The sequence below is a fragment of the Pseudophryne corroboree genome, chromosome 2 (genome assembly GCF_028390025.1).
Source record: "Pseudophryne corroboree isolate aPseCor3 chromosome 2, aPseCor3.hap2, whole genome shotgun sequence".
In the NCBI taxonomy this organism is placed as follows: domain Eukaryota; kingdom Metazoa; phylum Chordata; class Amphibia; order Anura; family Myobatrachidae; genus Pseudophryne; species Pseudophryne corroboree.
Window position 1 is genome coordinate 377,122,859 of NC_086445.1, and position 18,889 is coordinate 377,141,747.

General features: G+C 46.3%; 1 protein-coding gene across 1 annotated transcript in view; it reads left to right on the plus strand.

The window, feature by feature from the left end:
- Positions 1–1,319: 1,319 nt before the first annotated feature.
- Positions 1,320–18,889, plus strand: part of CLYBL (citramalyl-CoA lyase) — a 986,589-nt gene continuing 969,019 nt past the window's right edge. Inside the window, 1 exon segment of the mRNA XM_063953228.1 lies at positions 1,320–1,485. Within this exon segment, the coding sequence (XP_063809298.1) occupies positions 1,436–1,485 (50 nt within the window). The 5' untranslated portion in view covers positions 1,320–1,435.

The window sequence follows — 18,889 nt, forward strand, 5'->3', positions numbered from 1 at the left end:
AATGAGATATCATGGTGATGGGACCTAAATCTAAGCACAGAATGTATTTATGTTACATATACACCTTATACACACAGCCTGGAGGTAATTTTAGCCAATATTTTTTATAACTTTGTGCATTAAACAAAGTGTGTCTACATTCACACAATTCATTTATGTTTCATATACACCTTATACACAGCCTGAAGGTCATTTAATACAATATTTTGAATAACTTTGTGTATTAAACAAAGTTTGTGTACATTGAGCCATCAGAAAACAAAGGTTTCACTATCTCACTCTCACTCAAAAAAGTCCGTATTTCGGAATATTCCGTATTTCGGAATATTTGGATATGGGATACTCAACCTGTACAGTAAGTATGCCTGGACAACCTACCGCTATCCAAGTGGTTTGAAGCACAAGCACCAGCATTTATTATTTATTAACAGTTTCTTATATAGCGCAGCATATTCTGTTGCGCTTTACAATTAGAACAACAGTAACAGAACAAAACTGGGTAAAAAAAAACAGACATAGAGGTAGGAAGGCCCTGCTCGCATGCTTACAATGCCTGTCAGCAGGGACGGTTCTGGCGCTCTGTGCGCCTCGGGCGGCAATAGGGGGCGTGGCTTCATACAGGGGGCGTGGTCATTTATGCCCCCTGTACAGACTGAAATGATGTGCGGTGCGCAATGACGTCATCACGCACCGCACAGCAAAGGTCCTCTCCACGAAGGGAACTAGACGCTCGCGTCTAGCTCCCTTCGTGGAGAGGACCTTTGCTGTGCGGTGCGCGATGACGCCATCGCGCACCGCACAGTAAAGGACCTCTCCACGAAGGGAAATTTCCCTTCAGGGCGGCAGCGGCCAGCACACAGCAGCAGCGGATCTTGCCCTGGTGCAGCGCCCTCCGGATGGCGCCCTGCGCCCTCCGGAAGGCGGCGCCCCGGGCAAAAGTCCTGCTTGCCCGTGGCAAGATCCGCTACTGCCTGTCAGCTTACCGCTTTGGCATACCCTCCAACATTTTACACACAGAAATCGGTACAAATTAGAAAAAAGGGGCGTGGCCACGGGTAAAGGGGCGTGTCCACTCCTCTTTTCCTATACTTTCAATGGACGTTTGGAGAGCCAAAAATAGGTACAGACCATAAAAAAAAGGTACTGTACCTATTAAAAAGGTACAGTTGGAGGGTATGCTTTGAACGTTAGATAAAGCAAACTTTTGTTGCCTGGTCTCTACTGCTGCTTGCTGCTGTAGAACTACAAGACTCAGCATATCATCAACACTAAATAGAGCTCACATTATAAACAATACTCCTCAAACAAACCCTGACCTCGTTCACCTGCAAGTTACTACTACATTATATGAACCAAGTTCATCAAGGAGGGAAGTGTCCATCCCCGCCCTCCCGCAGCCGCCCCTCTCCGCAGCAGGACACTGACACGGCGGAAGATGGCGTTGCTGCAGAGGCTGCTGCTCCCCCCCGGCAAGGTGACATTACTGTGAGTAGTTTCCGTGACTAGTTGGAGCGGAAGTGACACATGCGTGTGAGCAAGCGGCTGTGCGTTGGCTTGCGCCATGTCTGTGTGTGTGACAGCGATATGGCTGTGTATGGCACACGCGTGTCTGTACTGTTATTGCACTGCAAGTGTTTTGTAGCACTGTCTAGCAGTCGTACTTTAGCATGGTTTTGATATTGCAGTTGTAACATATTCTTCTTGGAGCCTTATCTTCTGTTATATGACTTGCCTCTCAGCCTCAGGCTGCCCAGTCTTTATAGCGAATACCGTGCACATAATCTAAATTACAGATAGGAACAATTTGTACTATATATCGCTGCAAAAGAAAGGGGTCTGTCTGTGTTGCCCGGAACGCGCCGGAACAGGTCACAGCAGCCCCCTGCCAGGAACCATATAGTACACCAGGGAGGAGCAGCGCAGTCCTCGCTGTGATTAACCCGCTGTTCTCCTTATTCTCTGACCTTCTGGTGTAGTGCATACTATACTGCAGTGTTTATCCATTGGTTCCTTACAATGTCTGCTTGTCTTGAACTACACATTTTAATTCTATTTATAGCCGAGAATCCCTAACAAACATTAGTATTAATTGCGCACACCATAAATAATGGGGGTAATTCCAAGTTGATCGCAGCAGGAATTTTTTTAGCAGTTGGGCAAAACCATGTGCACTGCAGGTGGGGCAGATATAACATTTGCAGAGAGAGTTAGATTTGGGTGGGTTATTTTGTTTCTGTGCAGGGTAAATACTGGCTGCTTTACTTTTACACTGCAATTTAGATTGCAGATTTAACTCACCACACCCAAATCTATCTCTCTCTGCACATGTTATATCTGCCTCCCCTGCACTGCACATGGTTTTGCCCAACTGCTAAAAAATTTCCTGCTGCGATCAACTTGGAATTACCCCCAATGTGCTGCAAGATTTGATGCCTAATACTATTAAAGTCCAAATTAAAACAACTTAAGTAAGGGGTAAGTGTGCTAGAAGCAAATTAGGTTAATTCTCATATGTCCTGAAATCAGTGAAGTGGTAATAGTCGTAAATACCATTAATGTTTCTCTGACGTCCTAGTGGATGCTGGGAACTCCGTAAGGACCATGGGGAATAGACGGGCTCCGCAGGAGACTGGGCACTCTAAAAGAAAAATTAGGTACTATCTGGTGTGCACTGGCTCCTCCCTCTATGCCCCTCCTCCAGACCTCAGTTAGATTTCTGTGCCCGGCCGAGCTGGATGCACACTAGGGGCTCTCCTGAGCTCCTAGAAAGAAAGTATATGTTAGGTTTTTTATTTTACAGTGAGACCTGCTGGCAACAGGCTCACTGCAACGAGGGACTAAGGGGAGAAGAAGCGAACCTACCTGCTTGCAGTTAGCTTGGGCTTCTTAGGCTACTGGACACCATTAGCTCCAGAGGGATCGACCGCAGGACCCGTCCTTGGTGTTCGTTCCCGGAGCCGCGCCGCCGTCCCCCTTACAGAGCCAGAAGCATGAAGATGGTCCGGAAAATCGGCGGCAGAAGACTTCAGTCTTCACCAAGGTAGCGCACAGCACTGCAGCTGTGCGCCATTGCTCCTCATACACACTTCACACTCCGGTCACTGAGGATGCAGGGCGCTGGGGGGGGGGCGCCCTGAGCAGCAATAAAAACACCTTGGCTGGCAAAATAATCACAATATATAGCCCCAGAGGCTATATATGTGATAATTACCCCTGCCAGAATCCATAAAAAAGCGGGAGAAAAGTCTGCGAAAAAGGGGCGGAGCTATCTCCCTCGGCACACTGGCGCCATTTTCTCTTCACAGTGTAGCTGGAAGACAGCTCCCCAGGCTCTCCCCTGTAGTTTTCAGGCTCAAAGGGTTAAAAAGAGAGGGGGGGCACTAAATTTAGGCGCAATATTGTTTATACAAGCAGCTATTGGGGAAAATTCACTCAGTGATAGTGTTTATCCCTACATTATATAGCGCTCTGGTGTGTGCTGGCATACTCTCTCTCTGTCTCCCCAAAGGGCTGTGTGGGGTCCTGTCCTCAGTCAGAGCATTCCCTGTGTGTGTGCGGTGTGTCGGTACGGCTGTGTCGACATGTTTGATGAGGAGGCTTATGTGGAGGCGGAGCAGATGCCGATAAATAGGATGTCGCCCCCTGTGGGCCGACACCAGAGTGGATGGATAGGTGGAAGGTATTAACCGACAGTGTCAACTCCTTACATAAAAGGCTGGATGACGTAACAGCTATGGGACAGCCGGCTTCTCAGCCCGCGCCTGCCCAGGCGTCTCAAAGGCCATCAGGGGCTCAAAAACGCCCGCTCCCTCAGATGGCAGACACAGATGTCGACACGGAGTCTGACTCCAGTGTCGACGAGGTTGAGACATATACACAATCCACTAGGAACATCCGTTACATGATCCCGGCAATATAAAATGTGTTACACATTTCTGACATTAACCCAAGTACCATTAAAAAAGGGTTTTATGTTTGGGGAGAAAAAGCAGGCAGTGTTTTGTTCCCCCATCAAATGAGTGAATGAAGTGTGAAAAAGCGTGGGTTCCCCCGATAAGAAACTGGTAATTTCTAAAAAGTTACTGATGGCGTACCTTTTCCCGCCAGAGGATAAGTTACGCTGGGAGATATCCCCTAGGGTGGATAAGGCGCTCACACGTTTGTCAAAAAAGGTGGCACTGCCGTCTTAGGATACGGCCACTTTGAAGGTACCTGCTGATAAAAAGCAGGAGGCTATCCTGAAGTCTGTATTTACACACTCAGGTACTAGACTGAGACCTGCAGATAGTGCTGCTGCAGCGTGGTCTGTAACCCTGTCAAACAGGGATACTATTTTGCGAACATAAGACGTCGTCTTATATATGAGGGATGCACAGAGGGATATTTTGCCGGCTGGCATCCAGAATTAATGCAATGTCCATTCTGTCAGGAGGGTATTAGAGACCCGACACTGGACAGGTGATGCTGACTTTAAAAGGCGCATAGAGCCTTATAAGGGTGAGGAATTGTTTGGGGATGGTCTCTGGGACCTCGTATCCACAGCAACAGCTGGGAAGAAAATTTTTTACCTCAGGTTTCCTCACAGCCTAAGAAAGCACTGTATTATCAGGTACAGTCCTTTCGGCTTCAGAAAAGCAAGCGGGTCAAAGGCGCTTCCCTTCTGCACAGAGACGAGGGAAGAGGGAAAAAGCTGCACCAGTCAGCCAGTTCCCAGAATCAAAATTCTTCCCCCGCTTCCTCTGAGTCCACCGCATGACGCGGGGGCTCCACAGGCGTAGCCAGGTACGGTGGGGGGCCGCCTCAAAAATTTCAGCGATCAGTGGGCTCGCTCACAGGTGGATCCCTGGATCCTTCAAGTAGTATCTCAGGGGTACAGGCTGGAATTCGAGGCATCTCCCCCCCGCCGTTTCCTCAAATCTGCCTTGCCGACAACTCCCTCAGGCAGGGAGGCTGTGCTAGAGGCAATTCACAAGCTGTATTCCCAGCAGGTGATAGTCAAGGTGCCCCTACTTCAACAAGGACGGGGTTACTATTCCACACTGGTTGTGGTACCGAAACCGGACGGTTCGGTGAGACCCATTTTAAATTTGAAGTCCTTGAACACATACATAAAAAAATTCAAGTTCAAGATGGAATCGCTCAGGGCGGTTATTGCAAGCCTGGAGGAGAGGGATTACATGGTATCCCTGGACATCAAGGATGCTTACCTACATGTCCCCATTTACCATCCTCACCAGGAGTACCTCAGATTTGTGGTATAGGATTGCCATTACCAATTCCAAACACTGCCGTTTGGACTGTCCACGGCACCGAGGGTCTTTAACAAGGTAATGGCAGAAATGATGATACTCCTTCGAAAAAAAGGGAGTTTTTAATTATCCCGTACTTGGACGATCTCCTTATAAAGGCGAGGTCCATGGAGCAGTTGTTGGTCGGAGTAGCACTATCTCGGGAAGTGCTACAACAGCACGGATGGATTCTATACATTCCAAAGTCACAGCTGGTTCCTACCACACGCCTGCTGTTCCTGGGGATGGTTCTGGACACAGAACAGAAAAAAGTGTTTCTCCCGCAGGAGAAAGCTAAGGAGCTGTCATCTCTAGTCAGAGACCTCCTGAAACCAAAACAGGTATCGGTGCATCACTGCACACGAGTCCTGGGAAAAATGGTAGCTTCTTACGAAGCAAAATTCCATTCGGCAGGTTCCATGCAAGAACCTTTCAGTGGGACCTCTTGGACAAGTGGTCGGAATCGCATCTTCTGATGCATCGGCTGATAACCCTGCCTCCAAGGACCAGGGTATCTCTACTGTGGTGGCTGCAGAGTGCTCATCTTCAAGAGGGCCGCAGATTCGGCATACAGGACTGGGTCCTGGTAACCACGGATGCCAGCCTTCGAGGCTGGGGGGCAGTCACACAGGGAAGAAATTTCCAAGGACTTTGGTCAAGTCAGGAGTCGTCCCTACACATAAATATTCTGGAACTGAGGGCCATTTACAATGCCCTAAGTCAGGCAAGGCCTCTGCTTCAAAACCAGCCGGTACTGATCCAATCAGACAACATCACGGCAGTCGCCCATGTAAACCGACAGGGCGGCACAAGAAGCAGGATGGCGATGGCAGAAGCCACAAGGATTCTCCGATGGGCGGAAAATCACGTCTTAGCACTGTCAGCAGTGTTCATTCCGGGAGTGGACAACTGGGAAGCAGACTTCCTCAGCAGACACGACCAACACCCGGGAGAGTGGGGACTTCATCCAGAAGTCTTCCAACTGTTGGTAAACCGTTGGGAAAGGCCACAGGTGGACATGATGGCGTCCCGCCTAAACAAAAAAAATAGATATTGCGCCAGGTCAAGGGACCCTCAGGCGATAGCTGTGGACGCTCTAGTGACACCGTGGGTGTACCAGTCGGTTTATGTATTCCCTCCTCTGCCTCTCATACCAAAGGTACTGAGAATAATAAGAAAACGAGGAGTAAGAACGATACTCGTGGTTCCGGATGGGCCAAGAAGAGCTTGGTACCCAGAACTTCAAGAAATAATATCAGAGGACCCATGGCCTCTACCGCTCAGACAGGATCTGCTACAGCAGGGGCCCTGTCTGTTCCAAGACTTACCGCGGCTGCGTTGGACGGCATGGCGGTTGAATTCCGGATCCTGATGGAAAAGGGCATTCCGGAGGAAGTCATTCCTACGCTGATAAAAGCCAGGAAAGAAGTAACCGCAAACCATTATCACCATATTTGGCGAAAATATGTTGCGTGGTGTGAGGCCAGGAAGGCCCCAACAGAGGAATTTCAGCTGGGTCGTTTTCTGCACTTCCTACAGTCAGGAGTGACTATGGGCCTAAATTTGGGTTCCATTAAGGTCCAGATTTCGGCTCTGTCGATTTTCTTCCAGAAAGAACTGGCTTCACTGCCTGGAGTTCAGACATTTGTAAAGGGAGTGCTACATATTCAGCCCCTTTTTTGTGCCTTCTGTGGCACCTTGGGATCTCAACGTGGTGTTGAGTTTCTTAAATCACATTGGTTTGAGCCACTTAAAACTGTGGATTTGAAATATCTCACGTGGAAAGTGGTCATGTTATTGGCCTTGGCTTCGGCCAGGCGTGTGTCAGAATTGGCGGCTTTGTCATGTAAAAGCCCTTATCTGATTTTCCATATGGATAGGGCAGAATTGAGGACTCGTCCCCAGTTTCTCCCTAAGGTGGTATCAGCTTTTCACTTGAACCAACCTATTGTAGTGCCTGCGGCTACTAGGGACTTGGAAGATTCCAAGTTACTGGACGTAGTCAGGGCCTTAAAAATGTATATTTCCAGGACGGCTGGAGTCAGGAAAAATGACTCGTTTTTTATCCTGTAGGCACCCAACAAAATAGGTGCTCCTGCTTCTAAGCAGACTATTGCTCGCTGAATTTGCAGCACAATTCAGCTGGAGCATTCTGCGGCTGGATTGCCGCATCCTAAATCAATAACAGCCCATTCCACGAGGAAAGTGGGCTCATCTTGGGCGGCTGCCCGAGGGGTCTCGGCTTTACAACTTTGCCGAGCTGCAACTTGGTCAGGGGCAAACACGTTTGCTAAATTCTACAAATTTGATACCCTGGCTGAGGAGGACCTTGAGTTCTCTCATTCGGTGCTGCAGAGTCATCCGCACTCTCCCGCCCGTTTGGGAGCTTTGGTATAATCCCCATGGTCCTTACGGAGTTCCCAGCATCCACTAGGACGTCAGAGAAAATAAGATTTTACTCACCGGTAAATCTATTTCTCGTAGTCCGTAGTGGATGCTGGGCACCCATCCCAAGTGCGGATTGTCTGCAATACTTGTATATAATTATTGCCTAACTAAAGGGTTATTGTTGAGCCATCTGTGGAGAGGCTCAGTTATATTTCATACTGTTAACTGGGTATAGTATCACGAGTTATACGGTGTGATTGGTGTGGCTGGTATGAGTCTTACCCGGGATTCAAAATCCTTCCTTATTGTGTCAGCTCTTCCGGGCACAGTATCCTAACTGAGGTCTGGAGGAGGGACATAGAGGGAGGAGCCAGTGCACACCAGATAGTACCTAATCTTTCTTTTAGAGTGCCCAGTCTCCTGCGGAGCCCGTCTATTCCCCATGGTCCTTACGGAGTTCCCAGCATCCACTACGGACTACGAGAAATAGATTTACCGGTGAGTAAAATCTTATTTTATTGCACAAATTGTGTTTTCCTACTAAAAAATGTTTTCTGTTAGTCTCCTGTATGTACATGTCACACACTCGCTGTTCAGTATGTGATATTGGCACATTATATGTAAGTTTCAGGTATGTTTAGAATTTCAGGTGTGGAATTGCACATCTATACTATTTATGAAAATTGCTTTAAAGTTACTAGCTGTATATAGCCATATTTTTGTGAAGGTCTATCACACATCCAAGGGTATAGCTACCATAGGTTCAGGGAGTGCAGCTGCTATGGAGCCCAGAGCTGAGTGGGGTCAACCTTCCCTGTTAGAGTTACATGTGATTTTTTTTTTTCCACCATTGGGTGGTATACAGGGGGAATGTAGTTATGTTGCCGGCCTTCAGGATACCGATGCCGGAATCCCGACCACTGACAATGCTGCCATCCTGAATCACGGCTAACGGGCTGTTCACACTCGTTGGTGTCCACGACACCCATAAAGAGGGAATAGAACCTGTGGCGAGCCACCGAGCCCGCAGCGTGGCGAGCACAGCGAGCCCGCAAGGGGCTTCTTTACGCGCTCTTCCCCTGCCGGCATTCTAGCGGCAGTATGCTGAACCCCCGGGATCTTGGCTACCGGCATCTCAACCCTTAATGGGACCGTTACAAACTATTGCCTTTGGGACTACACTATACCTAGGTATGCCCTTGGACCTGCTCGTTGTAATGTAGCATAAAATGAACTGAATTACATTATAATGTTACACAATATGAACTTGGGCACTGTGTTGTGGCACAGTATGAAGTGGAGGCACTATAGTGTGGCATAATATGAACTGGGGGCACTGTAATGTGATGTAAAAGTAATTCGGGACAGTGTATGTCATTATGTGAATTAGGGGTAGTGGATTACATAATGTGTACTGGCAGCCATATAGAGCACTACTGTGGTTTATAAAATGAACTAAGCCACTACTGTTGGGCATAACATTAACTAGGACACCACTATGGTTCAGAAAATGAACTAGGGCATCATTATGGTGCATAAAATTAACAAATGGTGCAGAGAAATGTCTCTCTAGAAGCATTGGGATGGGGCCCCTTCAAAATGTTGCTATGGGGCCCAAAAATACAAGATGCACACATCCCTTGCATAGCAAGACATGCTTAGGTACCTGTGTATTAAACACAGCACTTCACTTCAGCAATAAATAACAGTCTGCAAGTGTAAGTCCTAGGAACAGCATTAGCAATAACCTCTGTCAATGGGCAGGATGCACCAACCTTTGAAATGCGGCCAAACCTCGGAGGTTTGACAACTTTACACACATGCACCAAGCCCCTGATTGTGATAGATTCCGGGGTTTGGATGCAGTGGGCAACGTTGCCCAACATAAGCCTAGGGGCATCTTTCTCATTTTCCCCTGAGATACCTCCCAGCACCCCCTGGCAGCGCATGCAAAGTCCTATCAGGGGCATTCTTTTGTCATGGGTGGGACATTTGCACTAAGGGGATCAGTATGATATACCGGCAGCTGGGATGCTGGCCGTCAGTATACCGATAACAAACAGCATCCCGGCAGTAAGTGTGCTGGCAGCGAGGCAAGTGCAAAGAGTCCCGTTGCGGGCTCGCTGTGCTCGCCACGCTGCACTCGCCACAGGTTCTATTCCCACTCTATGAAGAGCAATCGACAATTACGTTTTATGTTCGCTAATATGCTATGTAATTAACTACAGGTTTGTTTTAGTTTTAGCTTTCAGGAAACAATAAGTAAAAAGACAAACTACTTTCATGACAATAAATGTAGCCTTTGGAGGATTTACATTTTGGTCTCAATCTTGGTGCTCAATTTGTCACGGTTAAGACAGCGTAAAAAAGGTTAAAATCCCGATAATGCAACTGAATAATTCAGTAAATTTATTTTCAGAGGTAATTAAGCAACTGCTGACTTCTAACCAACTGTACCCCTGACGTCAGAACCATTTTCTCACTACAAAAACTTCTGTATGTTTTTTGTCACGGACGGGACAATTAAAGCTGTTTTTGCAAGTTAAATAAATACTATACATAAACTTTACTTTTAAAACAAATTCTTAGATGAATCTTGAAGTAAAAACTTTCATTAGCATCAAGACTCACTAGGAACTTGCAGCATATAAACAGCTGATGCATATGTAATGTTGGCAACTTTGGAAACAAAACATCTTCAATAGGCAGCTACCACCGTATGAGTTTCTAACATGCATTAAGACAGTAAATGGCGCTGCAAAATGATTTTTTTTTTTTTCATGGAATATTACATGCGCTTGCCACAGGTTCTATTCTCACACTTTGGGTGTCACGTTTGGGAATGACCCGTTAGCTGGGATTCTGGCAGTCGGCTATGTCAGTGGCCAGTATTCTGGCGGCAGTATCCTGTCCACCGGGTTCCCGACAGTCGACAATTTAACTGCATCCTGCACTAAGGTTTTCTTCTCAAAAGAGGTTCTTCCTCTCTTATTCTGAAGTATATTTACATTATTATGGTTGCATACATACAGTGTGCATGGTATTATAAGATGTGTATGGTAACGCTCTATTTGTATCATTAGGTATGGCGTTATTGATTTTCAAACTTGTGTCACAGGTGGGACTGAAAGTAGACATATCTTCTCACATAGCGAGCAACTTTATACACTCTCTGAACGTACAGGTGGGATGAAATGTACAATTTACCCATTGTGAAGGGAGAACTTGGTGTAGAATATGTTATAAAAAACAAGAAGAAAAGTATTATTTTTTTGCGAAATGATGTTTATTTTATCACTGGTGGGATACAGTGCAAAATAATTCTCAGTAACACCCATTTTATGTATGTAAAACAGTGCACGTCTATTGCTGTGTAATAATTTTGTTGTAATTTACATGTTAGTCTTATTACAAATATTATTGTTTTGTGTAGTTTTTTTTTTTTTTTTTACGTTCCAATTTTAGCCCTGTTCAAACACATTTACATAGCAGGAAACTCTGCAAGAATCTGATCAACAGTTACAAAATTAATATAATTTTTATATGTTTTGAACAGTTTTCCATTTTTCCCAACAACCTTCAAAAACATAACTTTCACTGAATCGTCATCCTCAAAGGAGCTCTGGGCAATGTCAGTATATCTGTAGTGAGCAGTATTTCTGGAAGATATTTCTGGAACTGACAGCTAATAGTAACAAAGCCCAAGGACAGGGAAGAGGAGGAGAAGACCAGGTGCAAAGAAACCAGCCACCAAACAGTGGTTGGCAGACCTGGATTTCTATATGTCCCATAGAATAACCCCCAAGTCATCCAGGGACGCAAGGGAGGGCGTCCAGTGTCCCCCATGGACTCGGAGGAAATGATTTTACAGGTAGTAAACCAAATTCCATTCTCTTTCTTCCATGGTGAACACTGTAAACTATGGTATGTCCAAAAGCTGTCCCTTTAAGGGATGGAATGCTCCTGTGCTGTGTGCAGCACCCCAAGCCAAAACAAGTATCGCTAGAGGTAAATGAGTCCGATTAGTAGACAAGGTGTAAGGAATGAATTTAGGATAACATAGAGGTCTGGCAGAGATGTTCTGCAGAGAGACCTCACTCAGGCACTAAGGAGGCACCCAGCGACCAAGTAGAATGGTCCATAGCAAGTCCAGAAGTTCCCAGGCCCCACTATACAGTAGTTATGTCCCTGATCACCCCTTAGTACACACAGCACTCTTTATAATACCCCTCAGCATGCACAAACCCCCCATAATGATAATACCACTTAGTATGCACAGCACCCCCCATAATAATACTCTGTGTAAACAGCACCCCCATAATAATTTCATTATACACAGCCCACCACCATAACACCCCTCAGTGCACACAGCACCCTGATTGTTCACTCCATATACACAGCCCCTCCTCCACACTACCCCTCAGTGCACACAGCACTATTCTATTCCATTATACATAGCCCCCTCACCATATTACCCCCAGTACACACAACACACCCATATTACATTCCGCACATTGAAACACCAATCTTGACAGTCTAAAGCTGGCTCTATACTACATCGATATCGTATATGAATATACAGTATTGATGCGTCATTTTAGCCATCGCATGCACATCTTGAATGTTTTGGATGCGAATACAGTGCGCTGCGCTGCCCCGCGGGTCGCACTTCACATCAACTGATCATATGTGCTGCACATTTGATCAGTCGATCACGGCTGCGGGCAGTTGTGGAGGTACGGTAGCTCATATGGCGCAAAAGCATCATACAATCTATCGCACACCGGGGAGCTGGAGGAGGCGGCTGGGAAGGGGGGGTCGTGGGATGGCTTGCATCTATTGTGAGCCGTCCAGGTGTATGGCAAGCATAACTATGAAGAGCAATCAACAATAAGTTTCATGTTCGCTAATATTGCTATTTCATTAACTATGGGTCTATTTTAGTTTAACTTGCAGGAAACAATAAATAAAAAGACAAACTACTTTCATGACAATAAATGTAGCGTTTGGAGGTTCTAAAATTGTTGGTCTCAATCTTGGTGCTCAATTTTTCACGGGTGGGACAGCTTAAAAAAGGCTAAAATCCTGATAATGCAACTGTATAATTCAGTAAATTATTTTTAGAGGTAATTAATTTAAGCAAATGCTGACTTCTAACCAACTGTACCCCTGACCTCAGAACCATTATCCCACTACAAAAACTTTTGTATGTTTTTGGTCACGGGCGGGACAATTGAAGGGGTGTAGTATGGTATGCCGGCGCTCGGGCTCCCGGCGACCAGCATACCGGCGCCGGGAGCCCGACCGCCGGCATACCGACAGCGCGGCGAGCACAAAGGAGCCCCCAATTGAAGCACTCTGTTTTAAATACTATACATAAACTTTACTTTTAAAACAAATTCTTAGATGAATCTTGAAGTAAACACTTTCATTAGCATCAAGACTCACTAGGAACTTGCAGCATATAAACAGCTGATGCATATGTAATGTTGCCAACTTTGTAAACAAAACATCTTCAATAGGCAGCTACCACCGTATGAGTTTCTACCATGAATTAAGACAGTAAATGGCGCTGCAAAATTATTTTTCTCTAACGTCCTAAGTGGATGCTGGGGACTCCGTAAGGACCATGGGGAATAGCGGCTCCGCAGGAGACTGGGCACATCTAAAGAAAGCTTTAGGACTATCTGGTGTGCACTGGCTCCTCCCCCTATGACCCTCCTCCAAGCCTCAGTTAGATCTCTGTGCCCGAACGAGAAGGGTGCACACTAGGGGCTCTCCTGAGCTTCTTAGTGAAAGTTTTAGATTAGGTTTTTTATTTTCAGTGAGACCTGCTGGCAACAGGCTCACTGCATCGAGGGACTAAGGGGAGAAGAAGCGAACTCACCTGCGTGCAGAGTGGATTGGGCTTCTTAGGCTACTGGACATTAGCTCCAGAGGGACGATCACAGGCCCAGCTTCGATGGGTCCCAGAGCCGCGCCGCCGGCCCCCTTACAGAGCCAGAAGGCAGAAGAGGTCCGGAAAATCGGCGGCAGAAGACGTCCTGTCTTCAACAAGGTAGCGCACAGCACTGCAGCTGTGCGCCATTGCTCTCAGCACACTTCACACTTCGGTCACTGAGGGTGCAGGGCGCTGGGGGGGGGCGCCCTGAGACGCAATAAAAACACCTTGGATGGCAAAAAAATGCATCACATATAGCTCCTGGGCTATATGGATGCATTTAACCCCTGCCAGAATCCATAAAAAAGCAGGAGAAAAGTCCGCGAAAAAGGGGCGGAGCCTATCTCCTCAGCACACTGGCGCCATTTTCCCTCACAGCTCCGTTGGAGGGAAGCTCCCTGTCTCTCCCCTGCAGTCACTACACTACAGAAAGGGTTAAAAAAAAGAGAGGGGGGCACTAATTAGGCGCAGTATTAACTATACAGCAGCTATAAGGGGAAAAACACTTATATAAGGTTATCCCTGTATATATATAGCGCTCTGGTGTGTGCTGGCAAACTCTCCCTCTGTCTCCCCAAAGGGCTAGTGGGGTCCTGTCCTCTATCAGAGCATTCCCTGTGTGTGTGCTGTATGTCGGTACTTTTGTGTCGACATGTATGAGGAGAAAAATGATGTGGAGACGGAGCAGATTGCCTGTAATAGTGATGTCACCCCCTAGGGGGTCGACACCTGAGTGGATGAACTGTTGGAAGGAATTACGTGACAGTGTCAGCTCTGTATAAAAGACAGTGGTTGACATGAGACAGCCGGCTACTCAGCTTGTGCCTGTCCAGACGTCTCATAGGCCGTCAGGGGCTCTAAAGCGCCCGTTACCTCAGATGGCAGATATAGACGCCGACACGGATACTGACTCCAGTGTCGACGGTGAAGAGACGAATGTGACTTCCAGTAGGGCCACACGTTACATGATTGAGGCAATGAAAAATGTTTTACACATTTCTGATAATACGAGTACCACCAAAAAAGGGGTATTATGTTCGGTGAGGAAAAACTACCTGTAGTTTTCCTGAATCTGAGAAATTAAATGAGGTGTGTGATGATGCGTGGGTTTCCCCCGATAACAACGGATAATTTATAAAATGTTATTGGCATTATATCCTTTCCCGCCAGAGGTTAGGGTGCGTTGGGAAACACCCCCTAGGGGGGATAAAGCGCTCACACGCTTGTAAGGGCTCTACCTTCGCCTGAGATGGCCGCCCTTAAGGATCCTGCTGATAGAAAGCAGGAGGGTATCCTAAAAGGTATTTACACACATACTGGTGTTATACTGCGACCAGCAATCGCCTCAGCCTGGATGTGCAGTGCTGGGTTGGCGTGGTCGGATTCCCTGACTGAAAATATTGATACCCTAGATAGGGACAGTATATTTTTGCCTATAGAGAATTTAAAAGATGCATTTTTATATATGCGTGATGCACAGCGGAATATTTGCCGACTGGCATCAAGTCTAAGCGCGTTGTCCATTTCTACCAGTAGAGGGTTATGGACACGTCAGTGGTCAGGTGATGCGTATTCCAAACGGCATTTGGAAGTATTGCTTTATTAAGGGAGGAGTTATTTGGGGTCGGTCTTTCAGACCTGGTGGCCACGGCAACAGCTGGGAATTCCACGTTTGTACCCCAGGTCGCCTCTCAACATGAGAAGACGCCGTATTATCAGGCGCAGTCTTTTCGTGGACAAGCGGGCAAAAGGTTCCTCATTTCTGCCCCGTGACAGAGGGAGAGGAAAAAGGCTGCAGAAATCAGCCAGTTCCCAGGAACAGAAACCCTCTCCCGCCTCTGCCAAGCCCTCAGTATACGCTGGGGCTTTACAAGCAGAATCAGGCACGGTGGGGGGCCCGTCTCAATGAATTTCAGCGCGCAGTGGGCTCACTCGCAAGTAGACCCCTGGATCCTTCAGGTGATATCTCAGGGGTACAAATTAGAATTCGAGACGTCTCCCCCTCGCCGTTTCCTAAAGTCGGCTTTACCGATGTCTCCTTCTGACAGGGAGACAGTTTTGGAAGCCATTCACAAGCTGTATTCCCAGCAGGTGATAATCAAGATACCCCTCCTGCAACAGGGAACGGGGTATTATTCCACACTGTTGTGGTACCGAAGCCGGACGGCTCGGTGAGACCGATTCTAAATCTAAAATCTTTGAACACTTACGTACAGAGGTTCAAATTCAAGATTGAGTCACTCAGAGCAGTGATTGCGAACCTGGAAGAAGGGGACTACATGATGTCTCGGGACATCAAGGATGCTTACCTTCATGTCAAAATTTACCCTTCTCACCAAGGGTACCTCAGGTTTATGGTACAGAACTGTCACTATCAGTTCAGACGCTGCCGTATGGATGGTACACGGCACCCCGGGTCTTTACCAAGGTAATGGCCGAAATGATGATATTCCTTCGAAGGAAGTGAATTTTAGTTATCCCTTCCTTGGACAATTCCCTGATAAGGGTAAGATCCAGGGAACAGTTGGAGGTCGGTGTAGCACTATCTCAGGTAGTGTTGCGGCAGCACGATTGGATTCTCAATATTCCAAAATCGCACCTGGTTCCGACGACGTGTCTTCTGTTCCTAGGGATGATCCTGGACACAGTCCAGAAAAAGGTGTTTCTCCCGGAGGAGAAAGCCAGGGAGTTATCCGAGCTAGTCAGGAACCTCCTAAAACCGAGCTAAGTCTCACTGCATCAATGCACAAGGGTTCTGGGTAAAATGGTGGCTTCCTACGAAGCAATCCCATTCGGCAGATTCCACGCAAGAACTTTCCAGTGGGACCTGCTGGACAAATGGTCCGGATCGCATCTTCAGATGCATCAGCGGATAACCCTGTCACCAAGGACAAGGGTGTCCCTCCTGTGGTGGTTGCAGAGTGCTCACCTTCTAGAGGGCCGCAGATTAGGCATTCAGGACTGGGTCCTGGTGACCACGGATGCCAGCCTGCGAGGCTGGGGAGCAGTCACACAGGGAAGGAATATCCAGGGCTTATGGTCAAGCCTGGAGACATCACTTCACATAAATATCCTGAAGCTAAGGGACATTTACAATGCTCTAAGCTTAGCAAGACCTCTGCTTCAAGGTCAGCCGGTGTTGATCCAGTCGGACAACATCACGGCAGTCACCCACGTAAACAGACAGGGTGGCACAAGAAGCAGGAGGGCAATGGCAGAAGCTGCAAGGATTCTTCGCTGGGCGGAAAATCATGTGATAGCACTGTCAGCAGTATTCATTCCGGGAGTGGACAACTGGGAAGCAGACTTCCTCAGCACGACCTCCACCCGGGAGAGTGGGGACTTCACCCAGAAGTCTTCCACATGATTAAAAACTCGACAGGTATTGCGCCAGGTCCAGGGACCCTCAGGCAATAAGCTGTAGACGCTCTGGTAACACCGTGGGTGTACCAGTCAGGGTATGTGTTCCCTCCTCTGCCTCTCATACCCAAGGTACTGAGATTGATAAGATGGAGAGGAGTAAGCACTATATTCGTGGTTCCGGATTGGCCAAGAAGGACTTGGTAACCGGAACTTCAAGAGATGCTCACGGAGGATCCGTGGCCTCTACCTCTAAGAAGGGACCTGCTCCAGCAAGGACCCTGTCTGTTCCAAGACTTACCGCGGCTGCGTTTGACGGCATGGCGGTTGAACGCCGGATCCTGAAGGAAAAAAGGCATTCCGGATGAAGTCATCCCTATCCTGATCAAAGCCAGTGTTGCCATATAGACCATTACATAACAATATAATTTAGTAGGTACCAAAGTTAGAACAAATTATGTAAATTAAATAATATGATTTATTACCCAATGTGATTTTAACCAGTTAAGAGTGTGTGTATATATATATTATTGTAAGGTATAACTTAAATAGGTTTGAATGTATTAGTCTTATGTTTTGAGAATTTAGTAGCATGTATTTCTGTGTGTTTTACTGCAAGATTATGGGTCATTATGTAAGAGACAGGTTTTCCCTGTGTAAGCCATATAGCCAGAATACACAATACATTAAGCATTACACAAATTCATCCCTTCCATGCCATTATTCATATCTGAATTAATGAAAGGATTAACGTCTGATCTGCGCTATACCAAGTACAATTAAATCAAAGTTTACATGATATGTAGATATATGTATACTGTATACTTTATTCACACACAGCAAATAAATAATCATAACTTGGTGGATAAAGTCAATAGGTCACCTAGCTCAGGTCTCATAATATGCAAACAGTTACTGGTATGAACAGGGTACATTGGAATTCACAATCAAAGATCTTCATACCTTTAGAAAGTCTATCAACTAGCTGGCCTATTGTCCAGTTATACTGCTGGCCAGAGGCAATGATAATATAGGATCAAACGCACTATAAACAGGTCCCCATCATTTATGCTAACACCCTAGGGCCTAGGCGAAATAGATCGTTTACACATCCATACAAAGGTAGATCTCTGATGGATAAAGAAATACCACATTTTATGATCCCAAATTCCCTACATGCTCACCACCGTGGGACGGAGTTCTGCAGAGAACGTTTTATTACACTTTGGAATCTGTCAAAACCTATAATTATGTACTTCATTGGAAACTGTGGGGATATACTAGTTTTGAATTGGTAGAATATAGGATAAAAGGGGCAGTCTGATAGCTAGAGAGTTAGAAGGAGAGGAGGAAGGAACAAAGTCCAGAGGGAGTCAGGATCCTAAGACGGTAGCTATGAATTATGCCCTCACATATTCTTGCAAGTGTATAGTATGTGTATTAATTGTTTAAGTTTGTAAAACTGTTTGTGTTTTATGTATGTACCATGGTTAAGGAAGTATAGATAAATTATAAGATTTATTATCATTGTGTTATCTTATCTTGTAATTTGTATCACCTATAATAAATGTACTAGACAAAATAGAGCTGGTATTCCAAGTCTTGAACTCATTTTCGGAATCACTAAAGTTATACATGAAATCTGCATATATTATATAAGGCTCTGCAAGTTGGGACAATTGACTTGTAGTCAAAGTATAGTACTTATATGTTCAATGAGCCAGGATTATATATCTCTGTAAAGTATATTTAGGCTTTGCCTGGAAATATTTCCTGGACAGTAGAGATATAGCTCCTTTAATCTGAGCCAATCACAGGTATTAAATAGGAACGTCCACGCATAACATATTGTGTGATTGGACCAGTACTAAACATCACCCCTTTTGTTATGAGCCCACCTATTTGTAAGCCT